We start from the raw sequence: 22,207 nt of genomic DNA, 5'->3' as shown, positions 1-22,207 counted from the left end.
TAAATGCTGAGACCATGCTTAGTTTTATTGAATGCCAAAAAAAGACAAAAACTAAGCAAAAATTCAACTTCAATTTCAGCAAAAAGTTGAATGACAGCACAGCGTCTGACAAACAAACAAATTCATCCTAGTAAATTGGTACACTTTCAAAGGAACATACTGTACAATATCATTACAGTTTAAATAACCATTCATCCTGGCCTTAAACAGCCATAAGCAGGTGGACAGAGCTTCTGTGGATAAATCCTTCGATTAAACAACAGGGAAACACTCCGTAATATATTACATTTTCAATGACATCTACATGCTCTGTTTTGGTCATAATATCCCTTCAGTCATAAACAAAGCACCCTGTCAGCAGATTCCATTTTTCCATACCCGTATGCAGCAACAAGTTTCTCACTTATTCTGCCTTTGCAAATTTAATCTTTGAAATCTAATAAAATGACTATATATCTGGCCATTTTAGGACATGTTACATGTATGCAACATAGAAAATCATCTAATGCGTAGTTTGGGTCAACACACATTTCTGAATTTAGAGCAAATATGAATAAAGGTGTTGAAAATGACAATCATAATAAAAGTTTGGCCATGTTCATTAATCAGGCAAAAATTGCTGTGATGTCTTTTTCTTTTAATAACAGAGCAGAATTTGAAAATGTAAATCTTTATTACATTTTGTGTTTGGTGGATACCTTTACCAAAAGTGCCTAAGAGTAACATAAGTGTAGACTTTGTTAGGATAGTTGTGAATCTGAAGAATTTAATAATGTTGAAAACAAAGTACCGGTAATAGTACATTTTTTATTTGAAATCCTGATATTGCTGTGAAGAGAAAAACCTCTTACTGTAGGTTATGACCTGACATTGAGTCATATTCCTGATATCAGTGGGTGAAAGTTGAATTGTACAACATAATATACTGCAAAGATCCTACATGGTGCATTAGGCAGCATTTCAAAATAGAATATAAATAATACTGAAGAGTTTAATTTGTTCACAATGTGCTCTGAAACAGCAGCAAAGTGATCTCAAACACTGGTTCTCTGCCTTTTGTGGCTGACGCAATGCCAACCCCAAGTGAAAAGCAAGCACTGTCCATCAATTTGACTTGATTGAATACGTCTACTACTACTGTATATTTTGAAAAAGAATAATACAAACATGACAGCATATTTGTATATAAGAAATATACACACATCATAAGTTAAATTGTCTGCATGTGTCCCTACACACAGGTTGAGAACCAGTGATCTAAAGTAACTTCCTGCATTGTTTAAAATCACTTTCTTAAAAAGGGGTTTGAAAAAAGCTGAAACCGCTTAGCTTTGTTGAGTTGAACACACATTAACTGTGTTGCTATTACTAGCTGTATGCAATTCATTTTTTGGCCCTTTGTAGTTTAACGTACCTTAATATACAAACTGTTCAACCTACAGAGATGACAAAAAGTGTTCTTCCAAATACAAAAAAGCCTCTGTATACGCTGTCTCGCAAACACCTCATTGCGCTCACACGCTAAAACAAACGCGTATAAGGCCCCACAACAGGATAATGCACAACATAAATCAATCTGTACATGAATTCAAAACATTCAGTGCTTCGTTAAAATGTCCTGGCATTCATACTGTCTCTTTTTTGACGTTTGGCACATAGGAAAAACAACACTCACACATGCCTTCATAATTAGACTTAAACATGTAAAATCTCTAAAAACACAGCTGTGATAAGCATTTACATCATTCTTAAAAGGTGGCATACATTCCAGTTGTTCATAATCTTTGAGTCCTATCATGTCCAGTCCATAGTAAGTAGTAAAGACAAGGACAGGAATGCAATAAGAGGATAAAACAAACACACATTAATAAGACAAGTATGCATTCATCTAACTGGCATTGCAGGTGCTTGAATCTTCATGGATATTTACAGTGAAGTGCAAATTGAAATGGGTATGTTCCATTTGAGGGGGGAATGGTGAAGTCGGGGGTATCAAGTTCCATTAGGACTGGACAGGCACTACTTTTTTAGGGGTGGCGGGCTTCTTGGTGTGCCAGAGATGGCTGTGGATGGTGACCGCGTCCACGCTGGCTGACATGGTCTTAGCTGGAATCTGACTGAACTGCTTCTTGTCCGAGTTGTACTTGTAGAGGCCGTCGATCATCTTGCGGGTGATGCTCTTGGGGCCGATACCTGTCAGCTTGTTGATCTCCTCCATCTCGGGGCAGCAAATGTAGAGAGAGCGAAACTGACAGCCGCCATCTCGGAACAAAACCAAGAAGTTGCTGGCCTCGGATTTCTCCATTTCCTGTTAATGTCAGGGGAAAAAGCTCATTAGATCATGTATACTGAAGGAAAGCAACCCTATATTTGTATGTACATTTCCCTTGGTGGACTAGCCATACAATGTGTTGTATGTCACTGTGATGGAAGAATAGTTAACTTAATATAACTTGATGCATTTGTTTGAGTTTGTACTGTTTCCTGGTTATAGAAAAAACCTTAACCCTAAACTTAATTTTCCTCTAAATGTATTTCTCTTTCATCAACAAAATAATTCCAGCCTTTCCTCCTTTGCCGATCAATGTTAAGAAACAGTTAATTATATGTCCTGCAGAATTAAAAGCTTTTTCTTCATTGAGGGGCTTTTATTGTGAAACACCTTTTGTCAGAAGTGTATACTTTTCTTTGATACAAGTACAAAATAGAAATGGAAATAGGCAGAGATAAAAAGGTCCCACGTAACATTTGAATCCACAAAGTTGTATGTGGCGTGCATATTTAGGACACCCCGACCCCTGCAAGTGTAAATGACAATACATCAAACGCTCCGTGCCGTTACCTCCAGGATCTTGTTCTTTTGGCCCTCATTAACCTTGCCTGCGAGGCAGCAGTGGGCCAGAGCGTTCTGGATGATGTGCTTGTTAGATTTGGCACTGGGCTCCTTGTACAGCTTCGGTCCTGAATGAGAAGAGAGGAGAGAACGTCTAGATGGGACTGTTGTCATGGCAACTACTCTAGCTATGTCCAAAAAGATTGCTACTGGTTACATATCCATGTGTTATTAGAGGCATTTATGTTTTAGATCTATTGAGCGATACAAGAGGATGACTTCACTTTGATCAAATACAAATGACAATATTAAAAAAGCACAACGCTACTTAATCATACTCTTTGTGCCTCTTAACAGATTAAAAACACTACCCTGTACGTTCAATATTAGCTGCATTGTAAGATCCAAAAAAGTAAAAATATGTTTATGATATTATTTCATATCATTATCTCATGTTAATATTAACCTTAATGTGTTTAAAACATACAATGACATATACATATATACAGTTTAGCTGTTTAGTCTGCTAGTTTTAACATCTTACAACCAATGCTATAGAAGATATGTCCGAAGTTTTCCTACCAGTGTACTCTGCGTTGGATATGACAGAGGAGGTTGTGGATCCGTTCTCCCAGTCCTTTTCTCCATTCCTGCTGCTGGAGCGGCTCGGGGACAGGAAGCCATCTGCAGAGTCTGGCCTAAAGCACACACACACGTATACAAGCAGTGTCAGATTACCTTTCTGCATGGTTGCTGAGTATACTGTAGGGAAGGCAGGAAACTACAGTACTACTACACAAGGTGGCATCTCTAAAAACAAATCCTATAGCAGCAGTGTTAGGTTGGTGTGATTTGACCTCGCTGTCAACATTATGTTGGTATATATTTATCCTTTACTGTAGAGGGATTTATTTGTACTATTCCAGCCTAACTTGTAGCAAAGCGTGCAAGCACAGGCAGGGAGTGCAGTGATGTGAAGCAGTCTGGTGCAGTCAAGGTCAATCAATTATAGTGCAACACAAGGCATTTACTTGCTTTTTTTCTGGACTGCAAGTGCATTTTCTCCAGAGTGTGTTCCATAGAATTGGTCTTGAGCTCTGAACCAAACTAAAACATTTACTTTAATGTTTTTATAGGTGTGAAAAAGCCAGAGCGGGAGTGGGCATTGGTGAGGAAGGTACAGCAGAAACGTAAGTGAGAAAGACAAGTGATTTTGTGGTGGCGATGTAGCATTCGACAAGGGCTTTGAAGTGAATCATAAGGGAATAAGTAGCTTTTTCTTCAAATGCTCTATCAATCCATTATAAAACTCAGTGTGTGGAAAGGGTTTTAGTGCAGGATTGGGCTCAGGGCAGCGTGAAGAGGCTAAAGGTTTAACCGCTAAGCAGAGACTAACCTTCTCCTTCTCAGTTTAGGAGAGTTCAGATAGTAGAAGAGACCACCAGATGCTAAGCTAGCACTTCTGATGTGTGTGAAACAGCAGGAAAGAAAGTTTTAAAGAAGGAAGATAGAAGAATACAGGAAACATGTTAGTCCTGAGAACTGGAGTTAGTGAAGAGCTTGGCTTTCAAAAAACAGAAAAATCAGAACAATCACCTTTACTGCACATGAAGGATGATTAAATAATTATGTTTAAAAATGACTACAAAGTCAAATTGTCAGGGCATTGCAGTTCCATATGTCAGCCCTGTATAATTCAGTGAGCATTTACTCTATGTATTATGGATTTAATGTTCCTCCACAGTTGCTAAGTAACTGTAATTCTTAAATTAGGTAAACCAGATTGACATTTCTAATTATTTCTAATAAAAGCAGGGTGCCAAAGTCCTTTATTTTGTTTTAGGACTGCCGATTTTCATATTTTTGATCATACAGCAAAGAACAAGCTGGCATGAATGCACATACGTAGGTTTTCACCTAACTGAATGAATCAGAGTTATGTATCCAAACGTATGACATATTTAAAAAAAAAAAAGATCTTCAAAACATCAAGGTTTAAGTTAACGGTTATAATACTATACTATAATAATAGTAGGGACCAAATGATTACAAATATTTGTATTGCATTTTACGTATGTTACATCATCAGCTAGAGTATAGAGTTGTAAAAGCATCTCACCTTGGCAACCTCTTCTCAGAGTGAACACTGTCGCTGTCTCCCAGGTTGAGGGAAGCCAGGGACAAGCTAGAGACTGAAAAGACACGTTGGCGTGAACCTGGATGTGAGGCGAGATGTGACACAGCATGACACGGTTACACAGACACAATGAGAAACACAACAACAACACAACCACCCCGCTGTCCACTGGGTTTTCTGCCAAACCCTGTTGCAGAGCAATGCAATCTCAGTGTTATAAAAACAATGTACTCTAACAGCCAGTAATACACACAATATTCACATGGTCATACCCTGTAACACTTTACTCTGTATTATTATACAGTATATCATTCATTATTTTATTTGACCCATACAAACTTATAAACATACAATATTATTGCATTGCTCCTTCAGTTTCATTATGTTTAAGCTCAACATTTTCATCCTACTGTATCATTTTGGGTTTGTTGACTTACAATACAATACAAATTGCCAATAATATTGGAAATATCAAAATTAACTCATTTGAAATCTGAACTAGACCAAATAAGATATATATTTTTTTATTTAGTTATTTTAAATAATAAAATATACATAGGAGATGATTGTGATTCAAACATATTTCTCAAGTGGCTCAAAGCACAGTGGCAGCAGGACACAGATTCGACAGATGGGATGACCACGACCCTCTGAGTGGGGGTCGTCTCCATGGTTACCTGTGGCAGCTCTGACAGGGGTTTTGGGGGAGTCCATGCTTTCGCGATGGATAGACTTTGGACGACCCCGCCTCTGCTTGGCCCCGCCCACTGGTCGAGGTTTGATGACAGTGTCCATGTCCTCCATCAGTTTCAGCTGCTTCCTCCTGAGATACTCCTGTTTGATGAACTCCCTCCTGACCTTCTCTTCCTCCTTCCTCATGCGCTCCTCTTCTGCTTTCAGTCTGCACAGAACGGAGAGATGGGTCAATGCAGAGAAATACTTTCAGGTCAATGAGTCAATGATGATTTATGATTCTAAAAATAAATACAATATCAACCAAGTTATGTATTCTAAATTGTTCCTTTTATAAAATACATAAAAACCTTTGGCAATGCAGTCACACTTTCTTTACTTTCTGATGAAAACTAACTTGCCTATTCTTTTCTGGACAGTGGTAGAGAGATTTACATTTATTTACAACCATGAAGGGAAAAGAAAGTAAACAAAGGCAGGAAGTAGACAGGATTGAAAACGGTAAAAAACATTGACACACCAAACTGCCTGTTAAATATTGTTGAGTACAGTGCTGTGCTCTATTCTGAAAATGCGTATGGACTTATTTTCCAGATCATGTGTCGACATACCGAGCTTCCTCCTTCTTCTGCTCCACCTCAGCCTCCAGCTGCATCTTCCTCTGCTGGCTCTCCTTCTCCCTCCTCATCCTTTTCTCCAACAGTGCAGCCCTCTTCTGAGCCATGTCCTCCTCGGCCACACCATCCGCCTGAGACGTGAAGGAAGCAAAGTCAGTCACTTCACACCATCTACAGTTTTTATAATGAATGATAGAATTCAAACTGTTACTGTGAAAGCTCAACTGTCCTTTTTGTTGTGGGATGAGACTGAGTAGGAAAGGTACATTCATCTGTATTCTTATTGAATTTAAATGTGAACCGTTATTATGCAAATGGTTTTATTCTGTTATTCTTCACGTAATTTGTATAATGTATTGTTCTCAACATAGTCATATTAGGCTGCTAATTAGTACACATTGATTTCATTTTCATGTGAACACCCTTTGCTCATCCCCTAGCAGCCACCATCTATTTAACCCTTCTTTACCCACAGCTGTGCCTGAATTATTCACAACAGCCCCAGTTTTATGACCTACATCGAAACACAGACTGCAGCTAGCAAGCCATCTTCCAACCCATTAATAGGAAGATGATGCTTTTCTCAGCAGACATGTTTCCTGAATTATTCATCCTCTTGTTTTGTTAAAAACAATAATAAACACCAAACATGGCTGCCTCAGGTTCAAATGTAATTATGTTTAACCCAGAGCTGCAGCATTGCTTTTAAAGGCCTTGAATGGTCCTGGATAGTTTCTACATGGACTCTGTATGCTATGTTTTTAATCATTTCTATTGGTGACACACATTGGAGACATTCTTTTGTATCATCTGCGTACCTTGAAGAAGAAACCACGAGATATCTTCTGTTCGTGATCAGGGCCGTACTCCTCCCCCAGCTGCATCTCCAGATCATCATCAAGTTCCAAATCTTCCAGTGGCTTCACGACCGACAGAGGAACCTCTATCAAGCTGCTCTTCACTTGGCCTGGGTCTTCTGGCTGGGGAGGGATCTCTGAAGGTGTCACTGTGAAAGTCTCTACCACAGGATGGGCCAGAACCTCAGGCACTGATGACTCTATGAGAGGTTTCAGAACTGAATCTGCTTCGGTTGGTTCTCCTTTGAGCTTGAGGTTTGGGGAGCTGGGCGCTGAATTAGCTACACATATACTGGCACTCACCCTCTCTGGGGAAAGGAGTGACTCTGTCTCCTTGTTTTTATCTCCATCTATTGTATCTGGATTGGCTGTTGCTAGTTTCTCCCCCAAGTAAACCATGGCATATGCCAAGGGCTGGGAGGGAGAAAATCGCCGTAGCCTGGGGATGCTGTCGACAGATTGTGGCGCAGTTAGGACTCGATTATAAGGGGCAAGCTTTAGCTCGTTGGGCCGAGGGTTGCGAGGAGTACGTGAGTGGAAGGAAGCAGATTTGCGTTTGATGCTGGTTGGAGAGCGGTGAGTAGAATGAGGAGAGTCGGCAGGAGAAGAGGGTCCTGAGGATCGGGTAACGGCTCGACTCTGTTTTTGTGGTGATGGGTTTGCGTATGAAGGAGGGATTACCCACGCCTGCTGGTGTTGTTTCTCCCTCATGGCCATGATCACTTCCTGCTGCTGAGCCAGTCGCTGCATCTCGGTCTGAAGGAAGGCTAGTGAATGGTTGAGTTTGTCAATAGAACGTGTGTACTCTGAGAGATCTCCCTCTGTTAGCTGAGCCTGGCCCTGACCACCTTCCTCTCCTGTTGACTTTGTCCAACAGGAGGCCGTGCTGCTTTGCTCTGCACCATCAGGTGTGTCTGCTTTGCTCCTCCCAAATTTAAAGGTAGGACTTGTGCTTGCTGCCTCAATTTTCCCTCCTTCCTCCCCGTCTCCCTTTCTCTTGACCACGGTGAGAAACGCAGAGTGACCAACCTTTTGACGATGCCTTGTAAAAGCAGCTTCTACTTTCTTCTTCTGTGCTTCGATGGCTTTGCGTTTCTCCTCCAGCCTCATCCTCAGCTGTACCATCTCCGTAGCCATGACCTGAGCAGGGTCATTTGCTGGCAGTTGTACAGGTGTGAGCGATGTTTTAGCAGTGAGGGGGGATGGGGTTTGTTGACGGCTGGGGCTGTGCTCGGGGGTCGGGGCCCAGGAGACGGATAACGGAAGGCCAAACTCAGAGCCCTCAGGAGTGGTCTTGAGTGAGCTGCTGCTGCACCTCCCTGAGTCTGGCAATGATGGAGTAGGCTTCTTCTTCTTCTGATCTACAAAGCTGGTCAACCTAAATCCTGAGGGGGATTTGCTCCGATTGCTCGGGCAGGGGCTTGGCGTGTCCATATCCAGGTCCATGTTTACAGAGCAGTCTTTCAGAGAGGAGTCCTCATCCAGCATGTCCTCTGTTCGGATATGGATGCCTGTGTCCACCTCTATAGTGTCTGTGATGCTCAGAGACCCTTTGGAGTCCAACTCTGACACTGGCTCCAAGACACCAACACCAGCCCCTTGTGGGGAGTGCAGGAAGAAGCCGCTGTTGACCCCCTCCGCTGGGGGTCTGCTCGGGCTGTGGATAATCTGAAGGGCTTCCTCAATGGAGGGAGTTGTTGCCATGACACTTCCATGTCCGTTGGGGTATGCTCGTCTGCTGGGCTCCTCACCAGCCAGGCTGTCTGGGCAGCCCTCCTCATCGATGCCCACACTCTGACCGTTCACAGGCTGGAAGGACAGATTACGCTTCATTCCACGGGGCATGTGGTGGACTTTGAAACCAGAACCGTCATCAGTGCTGACGGACCGGACCATCCCATGCATGGAGCCGGACGCAGAGTCCTCTTTGTCAAAGGGGATGTCAAATGACACTCCATAAGGACCAGACCTGAAGAGTAAAACAAAAAAAGAAACCAAAATCAATATACAGATGTTTTTTTTCAAATGAGCAGCCAATAAAACGTACAGCAATATAACTGACCTTTTTTCTTTTGGCCAGGTGCCGAGGTTTCCATCGACAAAGGACATAGAGGTTGACCTTCTGATCTCTCCTGGATGACACAAGAAGCAGAGTAAGAGTTAAAACACAGGTTGTTGTACCTCAAAGTAATCACAATTAGCTAAATAAGTACAAAAGAAGTATATGAATACATTAATAAAAATCACCTGAGTTTCGAGGCTGAGGTCGGAGGGGTAAACTAGAGAATGAGAAAGAAAAAATTACAAATGTGTAAAATATCTGTTTTAAGCTTTAATTTGTCCAGATAGCGATTGCTTCATAAGTCCCATATAATCACACCTGCCCAACAACCTGTGTAAACTACTAGCCAACAAGCAGAAAGTCTCAAATGGACAACATTTCACAATTAATGTTATAGATCAGACTAGCATACCTGGGTCTTTCCGGACTTGGGGGTCTTTCCATGAAGCTCTTCTTGGTTGCCTTGGAGATGGGGATGGCTGAAATGTTCTTCAACAAGGATGAGGGGTCTGTGGTCACACAACAGAGACAAATGATGATGTAACACAATTTGCTTTAAAAATGTAAAGCACATACCAATACTTCTATCTACACATGACAATACAGCTGCTATTGCTTTTAAAGTCAGAACTTAGAGACTTAAGACTTGCCTGTGCCTTCATGCTCCAGCATTCTTGGTTTCACAAAAGACGGCTTGACCACCTCAAACAATTGAAACAGCTCTGCCATGAACACCAGATAGTTATTCTGTGGAAAAAAATCAAACGAGACTAACATTAAAATCATGAGTTTTAGTTACTTTTTGGGATGTGTCCTGTTGTCACTTTCCCACAATACAACAGCCATTAAACTGCATTGTACCCATCTCCCCAGCAGGTGTCTCTGTTTACACTTACAAAGAACCAGAGTTAATGAGTATTACTTGTATCATCCAGTTTATGTATACATATTTCACCAATCTTGTTCCATGTGACAGAGTATCCTTTAAATGTAGAGATGCCACATAGTTCTACCTGCAGTGGAGTCATTTAGAAGGGATCTATATTTATCATCATTTAAAAAAAGACATGTTCCAAAAGACTGGATAAACATAAATAAAATGGCTTTCCTGACTTTAGAAGAGTTGGAATTGTCACAGAGTTTCTCTTAGCCAAGCTAGTGAACCCAACAACATCACTTTTCCAGACAAGCTAATCTGTCAACAGCACCTGTGCTAGTACAGAGGAGTGATTAAGGCATTAACCTCATTTTTTAAATAGAGGTCAGCTATTTCTTCCCGCTCTGAATCACCAGCATGCGATCCACCAGCCAGCATGAATTGGACCGGGTAAGAAATGTTAGCGGGATCTTTGCCACAGTGTCTGGCCGTGTCCATGTCTCAATCAGGTCAACATACAGTGGGAGGTCAAACTGCTTGAGGACACTGCACTGCAAAACATTTTCATTTGACAAAGTACTTCCTCTCAGTATAACATTTTCCCACACCTACTGTTGTTTTATTTCTTTGTAACAATCGTAAAATGTGTGGACTTTGAAAATCTATTAAACTTTATCTGCACTTTATAACAAAGCCAAACGATGTACCCTTTAATAGGCATAAAATGTAAAAATGGTTCAACCTGATTTCTTTGTACATTGTTGATTTTTTTTGTCATATTAAGTCTAGATTTTGAGTGAAATGAAATGTTTTAAACACATTTTAAATGTAGTGTCAATCTTTGCAATCAGAAACAAGTTATTTATCACTGCTAACTGAATCCAGGTCAAACAGATCTTCTTTGACCTCTCTAGGAAATTCATATTTAATCAATTATTGCAGCAACTCAGTGTCTTTTGTGAAGTGAACATGGGAGCACTCACTAACAAATGCACACGTGCTCACGATATGCAAAACGAGTGCAGTAAAGCGGGGGCGACCTTCAGGAACACGCCCCTCCCCACCCTCAGAACATGGTCTCCAGACAAAGACATGCTGCACCGCTCAGCTCTAAAGATACATGATTTAGCTCATCAGCAACATTTCAGTCTACCAAGCTCTCACACACACATCATACGTACACCCCTTTTGCCCCTCAACTGCAGCCCAGAAGCACACCAGGAGGGGCAAAGTCAATTAACGCCAGCAGCAATGGTTTCCCTTGGGTTTTACTGCAGCATTTGAGCAGTTTTCATTGTTTTCTCACATGCTAGATAGCAGAGTTGCAAACGTGTGAAAACGTGTTTCGCTCTGAACAAATCTATGTGAGAAGCACATGGTTACCACAATGAATAAAGTAGAGCAGAAACATAACACATTTTAATCTCTCATCAATCAGTTAATTTCTCTATCATCATTTTCTAGATTAGAAAATAATCATTTATTGTCATTATACAAGTACAACGACAAGAGTAACTACCTATGATTTGAGTTATATTTCCCTTTCTTTTGGCCAAACTGTTATGACTATACATTGTTCTTAAGCATAGAATCACTAACACATGGCTAGACAAATACCGAAGAGCAGGTTACCTTTAGGTGTGCTCAGCATGTAAAGCATTCCTCAAGGACGGATAGAAAAAAAAGACCCAGGTAGAAAAAAAGAAGAAAGAAATATTTCCCTATCGCCCACTCAGCTGCAATTTGTGGCGAAGCCCCGTCTTACTTCCCTTCCCATCTGCCCCTCTCACTACTACTGATACACTAGGTGTGAGTGCTATCGTTTAATACCACCAGTCAGCGGTCACACACACACACACAGATCCACACACAACTAAACGGCGCACCACCACTACGCCTATCTCCCTGTTGACTGGCATTACTACCTCTGCCAAGTCTGCACTGTTGCCAAGTCTGTCTGGTTTGGAGATTGGCGTGTCAGAGTGTGTCACTCTCAGGCAGAAAACAGGAACCTGATTGGTGATTAGTAGAAGAGAGCTCAGGGTTGAGGCATGTGGGGGTGGAGGGATCTAATCCGCTGTACAGGGATGGGCATGAACAGTCCATACACAACACATGCATACATAACACTGTCATTAAAGAGCAATGTCTACTGGGTTTTCCTGCATACAAATGCATTTAAACTGCTTAAAAATGACATATCCATTCATTATTATTAATTAATTACATATGTGCTTGGACAACACTGAGTGTTCATTTGACATTTATGTAAACAGTCATTGGGCAAGAGGAAAATGAAAGGACCTGCAGCCAGACACGATCAGTTTACAGAAGCCACTTTCTGAATTTACCAAACAACTTTATCAGTGTGCCCTCACCTATAAAACATATTTCTAAAAGTAGGAAAAACATCTGAAGAGAAATGAACTTTAACACTTCTAAAAGTGGCCACACACAGACATGAGACGCAATGGGATGATATAATGACACTGAAAACAACGATTAGTTACACACAATCCTTACACTCTTTTTAATGCTGGTCCATAAACTAGGGCTTATCCTGAGGCAACACTTACCGGTACTGCAAATCACTTTGTCAACTAATGACGGAAATGAACACAATACAGTTTTTTTAAATCATACTGAGAAACCAGTCGGTGTATGATATGGTTACATCTTTTTATAGACTTATCTGGTTTGTACTGCAATGTCAGCATTGCTTATAACATTGCTGCTTATAACAGTCAGACTTAAACGCAAGAGGTTATGAAATACATTAAATGTGTTAATTGCCTTCCTGAGGGCGACCTCAGCACGAGTGCTGCTACAAACCTCTCCTTGGTTAAGAAGGAGAAAACACAGAAGAAAGCCCAAAGCTGGTGGATTTCATTTCTCCTTCTTAGATCCACAGATGGTATTTTAGATGTGGTGTGAATTAATTAAATGAAGAGCCAGTAAATGGGAATGGGTTGGCATGATTTACTAGCCTGGTGTCCATTAGGAAAGAGAGGCCCTAAGTGATGTTTGGTAAAGCTTTGGGGGTTGGGTACTGCAGACCAGTCTTTTGTCTCTTATAAAGGCAAATTAAATATGAAGCGGATTGAACCTGTTTTACTGATCCAGACTTTTCACCCACTTTCAGCAACAGACCCTTACTCACATGGATCTCGCACAAAGAGCTTGGGTTAGCTTGGCTTTGTTGCGGTTTTTCATGGTTTAAAAACAAAATCAAGACAATTGAATGTATTTTTGATGGCTCTTAAAACCTATAAGCATTAAAAAAGACAACAAATTAATTAATAAATAGATACATTAATCAAGGAAAATGGATTTATTAGTTAGTTGCCGCCCTTATTTACATAGAATAGTACGTTTTATTTGATTTCTTGTGCAAAAACCCATTTGGTTCTACACTTACTGTTATGTTCTTCATTCTAAATGGACATCTTCTGATCTATATCAAATCTGATCCTTCAGTGTTGGGCATGTCAAAAATCCTACTAAAGCTGCTGAAGATGCTGTCCCTCTTTCTCTCTTTTACACCTCACTGTCTAAGCGTTTCAGACTCGTGGAGAAGTGTCTCATCACTCCTCTTTGCTCCTGCTTCCATTTTCTTCCCCATCAACACCTCTCTCACCTCCCCTCCCCACTAATGTCTGGGCTCCATCTCTATAATAAGGTCTGCATTAGTGTCTCGGGCCACACTGTACAGCTACTGAGGGGGTGACTGCCTGGAAACTGGGTCAAGGTGACTGAATCTCACTGGTTCTGTATGCCGTTTTGGATGCACTGCTGCTCTCAGGCAATTGCTCTGACTGCTGGGATTTATTTTCTTCATCCCTCATAAAATCAGTGTCAGCAGAAAACTGCTGCTGGCTCGTCCACGCAATTCAATTATTTATTTGTTGATGCTTTGTGTTCAGTCGATGCGTGTGTGCTGCTGCGAGTGCAGCCATGTTAACCGTTTATAGGGGTTTTTCCCTGATTTATAACTATATATTGGTACAAATATCAATATGTCTGCTAATGTTTCTGAGCACCTGCATATCATATATTTTTAATTAATAAAATACAACAAAAAAAGAATAGTGCAAGAAGTCTATATACACGTAAATAAAATATGATATATACAAGAACAGACTCTAAAATTAAATATTGTGTAGTAAGATGAAATTAAATACTGTTTATTAAAGTGATAACTATTTAGATAAATAAATAAATTGCAAGATGACAACAAATGAATGCTTATGGAGGCACTTAACAGAGCTCAGGCGTTTAGCCGTCGTATTGCCTTTGGGATAAAACTGTCCCTGAGCCTGGTGGACAGACAAGGTCTGTTTCATAACACAATTCAGTGAAATAATGCTCCTTTTTCTCTTTGGTTTTAAAATTCCCATGCATCACCATTTATATATACAGTATATATTAAAGGAGTATTTGCTTAACTATACAATCTTTTATTTTATTTTACCAGAGTCCAAAAAGTGCATGTCATTTCAGCCTGTGCTGAGAACAACAGTTCTCCATCAGAGGACATGCTGAGGCAGAGTAAAAGTTATCCAGAGACATTAGCTAATGCAGCTCTTTGGCAAAGACCGCTGAGACTGACACATCAGGGACAAACACAAACACACAGCATGGACAGTAAGTTACAACAAACCACTGGACAGATTACGCTTTGTGTGTGGCAGAGTGGCTGCTTTGGGGTATTGTGGGAATTGCGGCTATTATTTGAAAAGGTTTTCTGCCAACAAAAATACATTCGTTAACATAACTAGAACGTTATTTTTAGATCCAACACAGATCTTTAACGTAAACAAATTAAAGTATGAATGTAGCATGTGTTTAGTCCCACTCTCTAATGACACTAGTATTTGGTAAGAGGTTACGGAGCGAGTGAGTGAGCTGTGAGTAAGAAGTGGTAAAGGAAAGAAAAGGAGTGAGTCAATGAGAGACAGGAAGAGAATTACAAAAAGCTATTATTAAAAAAAAGCATAAGAAGTCAGAATGAATCACAGTAGTAAAAGAAAGACAGATCAAGCTTAGAGACGGAAACTAAGAAATACAGTAAGAAAAGGAGAGTGTTTGAGGAAATAACACAGGCAGACATGTTGGGAGAGCAGCTCTCCAGGGTTGGCGTTGGTAAAGACAGATTGTTAGGATCAAATTGGTTTTCCACAGGATGACTCACCACACTGGCCTACAGAGTCGCCTGTTTCTCTTGATTCACTTAGATTCTCTCATTGGATACCACAACGTATGTTTTTCTAATCAGTTTCGTCAAGACACTCATGAATGAATATGTATAAATCAAGATTTGTATCTGTTTATGGAAACAATCATTCAGTACTGTATAACTCAACATTTTGATGTCTCGCTATTTTGTAAACATGTCAACCAAGACCTGACATTTCTTCCAGATTCAAAGTAAAAATAACTTGCTTTTATATGAGATCCCATTTGCTTTTAGATTGAGATATACTAACTGAAATTGGCATTGGTTCTTCCTGCTGGCACGCACACATTTGGCATATTCAAAGGCTCCGTTTCAACAAGTCAGAAGCTCAGCAGTTTACATTTTGGCAGATATTTCTCCAAGAATGCAACAACGATTACACGCTAACTGTAAAAGCAATTTCAGAGTGGAGAAGTGTTCTGCAGAGAGAAGCTTTGGACACCAACAAAGAGGATCAGTATCACACTATAGTATTGACAACATGTGCCCTATTTTGGACTAGAAAGAACTGAAACTCTTTTAAATAATCATCTAGCTCAATTTATAAAACCAATTTCTAAAAAACAACTAGCTTAAAATAGATTTCTGTACATATATAGACAATTAAAATACTGTTACTAGGTAAGTAACCTCAAACTGAAAAAATTGGATAATCTTGTATGTCATATACTTACTGACAAATCTATCAAGCCCCAGTCAGCGGATTGATACAGAAGTGACAGCAAATTATTGTGATATTTAATCTTTTTTTGGGGAAATAAGGTCCAGTGTCCTACCTTGATGGTGGAGGAGGCGTAGAGCATGTCCTCCAGGCCGAAGTGGCAGCAGCCGTTTAGGTTGTCTTTGCAGAAGTCCTGTATGAGCTGCAGGTTGTAGAGCCGGTCAGCCAGCGGCATGTTCTCCTTCAGACACACATCTGGGAGGGCAGAGGGAGCCATCAGCTGTCAGTGTGACGTCAGTATGGATTTTATGATTAAATGGGCTCTGCTTATAACACCTAAGTGGTTTTTTTAGTGTACTGATGGCTTTTGTTTAAGATCAGAGATGGATGCAGTGTGTTAAATACAATGTTGAGGTTCATTTATAGTAAGGAACTGCTGAGGGGTCATAGCACACTGCTTTGTGACTGGCCAATCATGACAGGGGGTTGAATGTCATCGATCTGTGGGTGGAGTCCATTTAAACAGTGTTGAGTGATTGAGCTTTTGTTCCTGTGATGTTCTCAGTTCAATTGAATGCCTGTGTGTGTGTTTAGCCAACTATCAACACACTTCATTAGCAATGTGATTATGTGTCGTCTTTAGTTTTAGACTGATCTTTGATCTTTTGGATTAACCATTCAGAAGAAGGAGACAAAATGACATAAATCTAGTATTTTTTCTGGTTTGAAAATAAAGCTTTTCAGCATATACTAGCAATGTGCCCTGAAAACCGATGTTTATTCAGTTTTAGTAGACAGGAACATTGTTAGAGCCAGAAAGGTGGAAAAAGGTAGCATTTGTTTTTTTGTGGTCGACATAGCTCTTAAATTCTTGCAGATAAATACACTTTCAGCCCACACTGACTGTAAGCTCTTTACCGTCCAATGGGAGCAGCTGAGGGCAGTAGAAGTGCAGCAGCGCGCCCAGTGCCGAGCCGTCTGTGCTGTCTTTCAGCAGGTTGTCCACTGGGGGGATCCAGGGAACCATCTGGGTAGAGGACTGCTCCTTCCTGTAGCGGGCCTGCATACAATAAAATACAAATCAGATACATACCTATAAACCATTGTGCAACATTAACATGCCTACGTCTGTAGTACCTACTGTTTCTTTATTCATATCATTAACTACAGCTGCACAACTGGTCATGGTTAATGGTGTGCCATCACACAAGCTGTCTCTTTAAAACAGCAACACTTAAGGCTTCATTAGATTTACTCATGTATGCAGGTAATTGAATGGTTCTGGAGCCTGTAGTGAAATGTTTCACTTGTTGAAAAGAAACAGCCAAAGTAAGCCCACGCTGTGGTAACATATCAGTTCTCTACAAATACAATAAGAGCGGTTCACTGACCGTATATTCAAGACATTGTGATCTGTGTGAGCCCTAATGGTATGCTACCAGATACTTATTCCCTACATGTTAAGTGTTTTCAATTCAACAAATTAAATAAGAAGTATTTACAAACCGCACAGTCAAAATGTACATTAACTGTTAGTGCTACCCAATGTGGCTTTTATAGTGTTCCACTTAAACACACACAATGTTAGAGGCAAAGAGAGGCAATGTAAGAGTAAAGTAAGAGCGACCACAATGTAATGCCAAACGCTCCCAGACATCCCCTCTCTGAAATGAAATTCTAATAAAATTAATAATTTTTTCATTTTTCTTGGCTAATCCCTTGGGACCTCTTACTGATTCTCCAAGGGTGTCTAGTTCCACTTACAAGGACATTCACATTAGAAAATACATGGAAGCATGTTAGAGTTCATATACACAAATTCCTATTGTCTGTATAGAAAGGATATCAATAAATGTAAGCTTTCAATTACCTATAGCTAAAAGAGGCGGTAGAGATTAAAGGATCATGTATTTACAATGTAAATCACACTTGACTGCTTTATTTCAATCAGAAATAATTACATATGAAACAGTTTAACTATTTCATTCCTATTTTTTATGTACAGTAAGTTACATGAATTCAGCAAAAGGTCAAACTTGATAATCCCAACAGGGGAACAGAGAGAGAAACACTGTGTTGATGTAACAGTGAAGTAACAGGTGAATGTGCACAAAATGATTGCAATCATGACACAGAGAGGTAGGGGCGGCAGAGACGGTCGCTATGGATACGTAGATGAAAGCAAAGCACTGATCAGTTGACTTACGGGCACAAGCTTCATGTACCACTTGGTTGGTGACTGCAGAAGCACAAAGAAAAGACAACAAAGAAACACCCGTTAGTGAGATTTGTTAGAAATGCGATTAGTAATCCAAGGAAAGACATGACAGCAGTGACATCAGAGCAAGATAACCTGTGTGTTATTGAGAGTACATCAAAGTGGCAATAGGTTAATATAGTGTTAAGTTTTAAATGTGTATCTTAGGTTTTTACAGCTTATATGTCCCCAGAATAAGAGTTTATTTATGACTAGACCCAATACAGGAAACCTCTATAAGTCTTGATTTATCTTGAATAAAATCACACTATAACTGAATAGTAAACAATAACATATTGAACATTTTAAAAGCCAGATAAAATAAAATGCACAAAATGCATCAAAACAGGAGAAGCAACGTACAAAAAATGGTGAGGCCTTTTGTTAATGTCTTACATCAAATATATCTTATTGTTATTAAAAGCAAAACAGCGTGTGCTTAACACCCAAAGTAACTAAAAGAAACCAAGTAACAATCCCTGTGAAGAAATGTTACCAAACTGTCAGCTATCCACTGACAATGTAAGCTGAGTTCAAAAGAGAAGAGGCTTGCCTGAGTTAAACGCTAATTCCCACACTACCTAGACGCATCAAAGAACCAAATGTGAGTGCCACTCAAAACAGCTGGCAAGTGCTCAACTTCAAAGGTGAGCCATGACTCGTGAGAAAGTACCGACGCTTTGTACCGAAACCCCCAAAATAAAAAGAAAAGATCAGCCGGAGCTTTCTTGGATCTTCCTGATTTGATTAACTCTCTGGATGGGTCTGATGGCGTCAGAGGAGCACATGTGATGTAATCTAATAAACAAAATGTCAGTTAATTCGTTTGATCTATTTGCAGCTGAAAGGACTGCCTATGAATCTAATGCCCCATCGTGAGTGTTACAGTCTTGTTGTGTTACAAGAAAGAGAATACAGATCTGCTAAAGGTTGGAAATCCTTTCTATGTTTCTATTTGTAAAAATGCTCTTTAAATACAAATTGTTGACATATGAACACACACATTCTGACCATGTATATCCCTGTCAGTATAACATTTGGAAAGTGATAGTGAATAAATGGAGGTATGTTTAGGGTTTTGATAAAGGGTGCTCTGATTACAAAATGGCTACTAATGCCTATAAATCACCTGCTAAGGGGTCAACCTCAACTTTCATTAAAGGACTATTCTGAATACACTTGCTGCCCTATAGTCAAATAATAAGATGAAGGAGGAGATGAAAACTGTTTGCGAATAAGTGTTCACAAGACTGTGGGCCAAGCAGGGTCACACAGAGTTTACAATCAGTAACTTATAACCAATCAAACCCCTGGGGAGCTGTAAGGCCCTCATCCATCGCCTTACAGAAGAGCAACCACACACACACACACACACCATTTTACCCATGTGTATGTATGCCCCCCACCCATCTTCAATCATCCTGTGACTCTTCCTCTTCCCGTCAAAGTTCATCCTCTAAAGCCAGACATGTCCGGCTGAGCTCGGCTTGGCTTTTAAAACTTAAAAGGATTAGTCCTTTCCTCTCTGTCCTGACGTTGCCTTTACAGTCCCACCCACCACCACCAACCCCCTCCTAGCCTCCACCCACTCTCACCCCTGGGTTAAGTACAGTACGTTCAAATAAAACAGTGTTGCTCCGGTGAGCGCTACAGCGCCGTCTGACTGAGACAGAGGCTGCCTGCGTGACTCACACTGCAGTCATACAGCAGAAACAGAAGGGGGGAGGTCTGGGGGTTTGGGGAATGATGGAGTGATAGAGGAAAGATAGATAGAGCTGCAAGACATCAGCAAAATAAACAACTCAAAATAGCTGTTGTGCACTATTTTGTTTAGCATATTACTGCAGTTTTTAGTTATTTTGTTTCCCTTTGTTCTTCTCTGTTTTTTCAGAGATATTTTAAAAATATTTCCCCCCATTTTCTTGGTTTAGAAAATATCTCACTTATTTTTTTTTAACAACGTAAGAAGTATATATATATATATATATACTGTATATACTTATACATTTTTGTATAGGGGGGACATAAAGAGTCATAAAACAATCTGGCAGTTTTGTGACCACCATGTAGAAATGATGCCCAGAATAGCCATTTTATAACTGATACACATATGTTAAAAATATTCTAACTAAAACACTGAAAGACAGAAGAAAAAGAAAAACCCACTAAGGTTTATCTGCTTCATCTGCTAACACAGCATGCAGTTGTTATGCAATGTCTCCTATTTGAAGCAGCAATACCATTAAGTTAGACACACATTTTAAGTTAAACAAACAGATTCAATATTTCGTCAAGTCAGTTGGCTCAAATGTTACAACTACAAGGCAATGCTGTTCATTTTGATATTAGTCAAATGTATTTAAACTTTAAACAAAATCTAACTGTTTCAGCATCTGCAGGCAGACATACTGAGGGATTTAAGAATACTTGAATTAACCTGAACTGCATAATCTAATGATTGTGACTTTCATCACAGTTCAGACCAGAACAATGTAGCCATAAGCAAGAGAGAGTTGGCTTGGCTCCAGGTATGGCGACTCAATGCTGAGGTTGAGGAAGGGTCTGAGCATAGAGAGGATTCAGAGTCTAGAGTTCAGTTGAGAAGGATCAAGGGCAGGGCGACATTGAAATGTAAAAAAAATTATGGTTAACTAACATATATTGACCTGGTTCATGACTTCCAGGGGTCACTAAAACTTGCTAAAAACCCTTGCATAATTCAAAAAACACAAAAAGGTGACCTTTCTTTCTGAAAAACTGCTATTGGTGCATAATAAATGATAGAGAGGGGAGAATCATCACCAGAATGAAAGCATGAAGGATGAATGTGACATCATCCTCTAACACACGCGCACTGACCCACGCACACACTGATGCTAGAGTCAGTTATATAACACATTTGTACTGCGGGCAGGTCCCTGACCATGGGTGACCTTGCACTAAAATGACTGCTGGATGAGACCACAGAACACTGATCTGCTGATGTGACTGAAGCTTGTTCAGTGGTCAGGGTGGACAGACTCGTTATGATGTTGTTGCCTGGCAGTCTCTCTCTTTCTCATTTTATAAATACTAGCTTAGTCTAAAGCTCAGACATACTGTTTGTTATGGAGATTCTTCGATGTTAGCTGTGCTTTAAGGGCTTAGGATCTTTTCGAGGAACTGGTCTAGATATCAAAGTGACACAGAGCACCCAGACGGATATCTGTCAGTCAAAGGGAGAATGTTGTGGTAACTCCATTAAGTGGGGCTAAGGATTTCATTCAGCCTGTTTGGGAATGTCCATCAAACTGTTGAAAAAGTGTATGTTTATGTGTAGTTATTGAAGTGTTGGCAGAGAGAAAAGGAAGGAAAAACACTCACCCGCGGACTCCCAGCAGGCTCTGCGCTCTGCGTCTCACTCTTCCTCTGCTCCTGAGCCACAACGTCTTTCAGATACTCATTCACCTGATGAATAGAGGATGAACAAGATTACAATTAACTAAGCATCCATGAGAAAATATGAGAAACAGACTATGACTACATCTTATAAGTTAAGTTGATATTGAAATGTTACTTTTCAGCTGTGAAACATTGAAATACGATACTGAATAAAAATGACTACACTGTGACCAAAACAGTGCTTTATTTTGTTATTATGACTTTTAAAGAATACAACACATTTATTAAACTGTGTTTTTGTGTAGTAACTACCATTTTTGGGAATTTTCGCAACAATAGAAATACAAATGAAATCTGAATAAAATGAAATGAAGTTAATATTAACTGAAATGACTGAAATCAAATTCGATCTCACAACCCTTTCCAGTTACTTATGCCTCTGGAATTCATATGGATCCAGTTCATGCAGAAATCAGCTGTTAAGTTTCAAAATGTTGGACATTTGAAACACATAGGAAGTCTGACAGAGACCCATATGTCCGAGCAGTAGGACTCCGCAACCACACCTGTAAGCTATTGTGTGTGTATGTGTGTGT

The 22,207-nt window shown here is 40.1% G+C and overlaps 1 protein-coding gene across 3 annotated transcripts in view; it reads right to left on the bottom strand.

Moving 5' to 3' along the window:
- Positions 1–22,207, bottom strand: part of camsap2a (calmodulin regulated spectrin-associated protein family, member 2a) — a 40,734-nt gene continuing 18,527 nt past the window's right edge. Inside the window, exons 4-18 of one of the 3 annotated variants that reach the window (XM_034146842.1) lie at positions 21,594–21,677; positions 18,180–18,212; positions 16,892–17,033; positions 16,089–16,228; positions 9,850–9,946; positions 9,612–9,708; positions 9,385–9,416; positions 9,200–9,269; positions 7,099–9,106; positions 6,275–6,411; positions 5,648–5,871; positions 4,953–5,049; positions 3,416–3,531; positions 2,843–2,961; positions 1–2,308 (exon numbers count right to left, since the gene is read on the bottom strand). In XM_034146842.1, the coding sequence (XP_034002733.1) occupies positions 2,003–2,308; positions 2,843–2,961; positions 3,416–3,531; positions 4,953–5,049; positions 5,648–5,871; positions 6,275–6,411; positions 7,099–9,106; positions 9,200–9,269; positions 9,385–9,416; positions 9,612–9,708; positions 9,850–9,946; positions 16,089–16,228; positions 16,892–17,033; positions 18,180–18,212; positions 21,594–21,677 (3,702 nt within the window). In that variant the 3' untranslated portion in view covers positions 1–2,002. The remainder of the gene's footprint in view (positions 2,309–2,842; positions 2,962–3,415; positions 3,532–4,952; positions 5,050–5,647; positions 5,872–6,274; positions 6,412–7,098; positions 9,107–9,199; positions 9,270–9,384; positions 9,417–9,611; positions 9,709–9,849; positions 9,947–16,088; positions 16,229–16,891; positions 17,034–18,179; positions 18,213–21,593; positions 21,678–22,207) is intronic. The other 2 variants (XM_034146844.1, XM_034146843.1) reach the window with 2 other exon arrangements.

Source organism: Trematomus bernacchii, unplaced genomic scaffold (assembly GCF_902827165.1).
Source record: "Trematomus bernacchii unplaced genomic scaffold, fTreBer1.1, whole genome shotgun sequence".
Classification (NCBI taxonomy): Eukaryota; Metazoa; Chordata; class Actinopteri; order Perciformes; family Nototheniidae; genus Trematomus; species Trematomus bernacchii.
The sequence above is the reverse complement of the archived record's forward strand: the minus strand, read 5'-3'. Positions and strand labels throughout refer to the sequence as shown.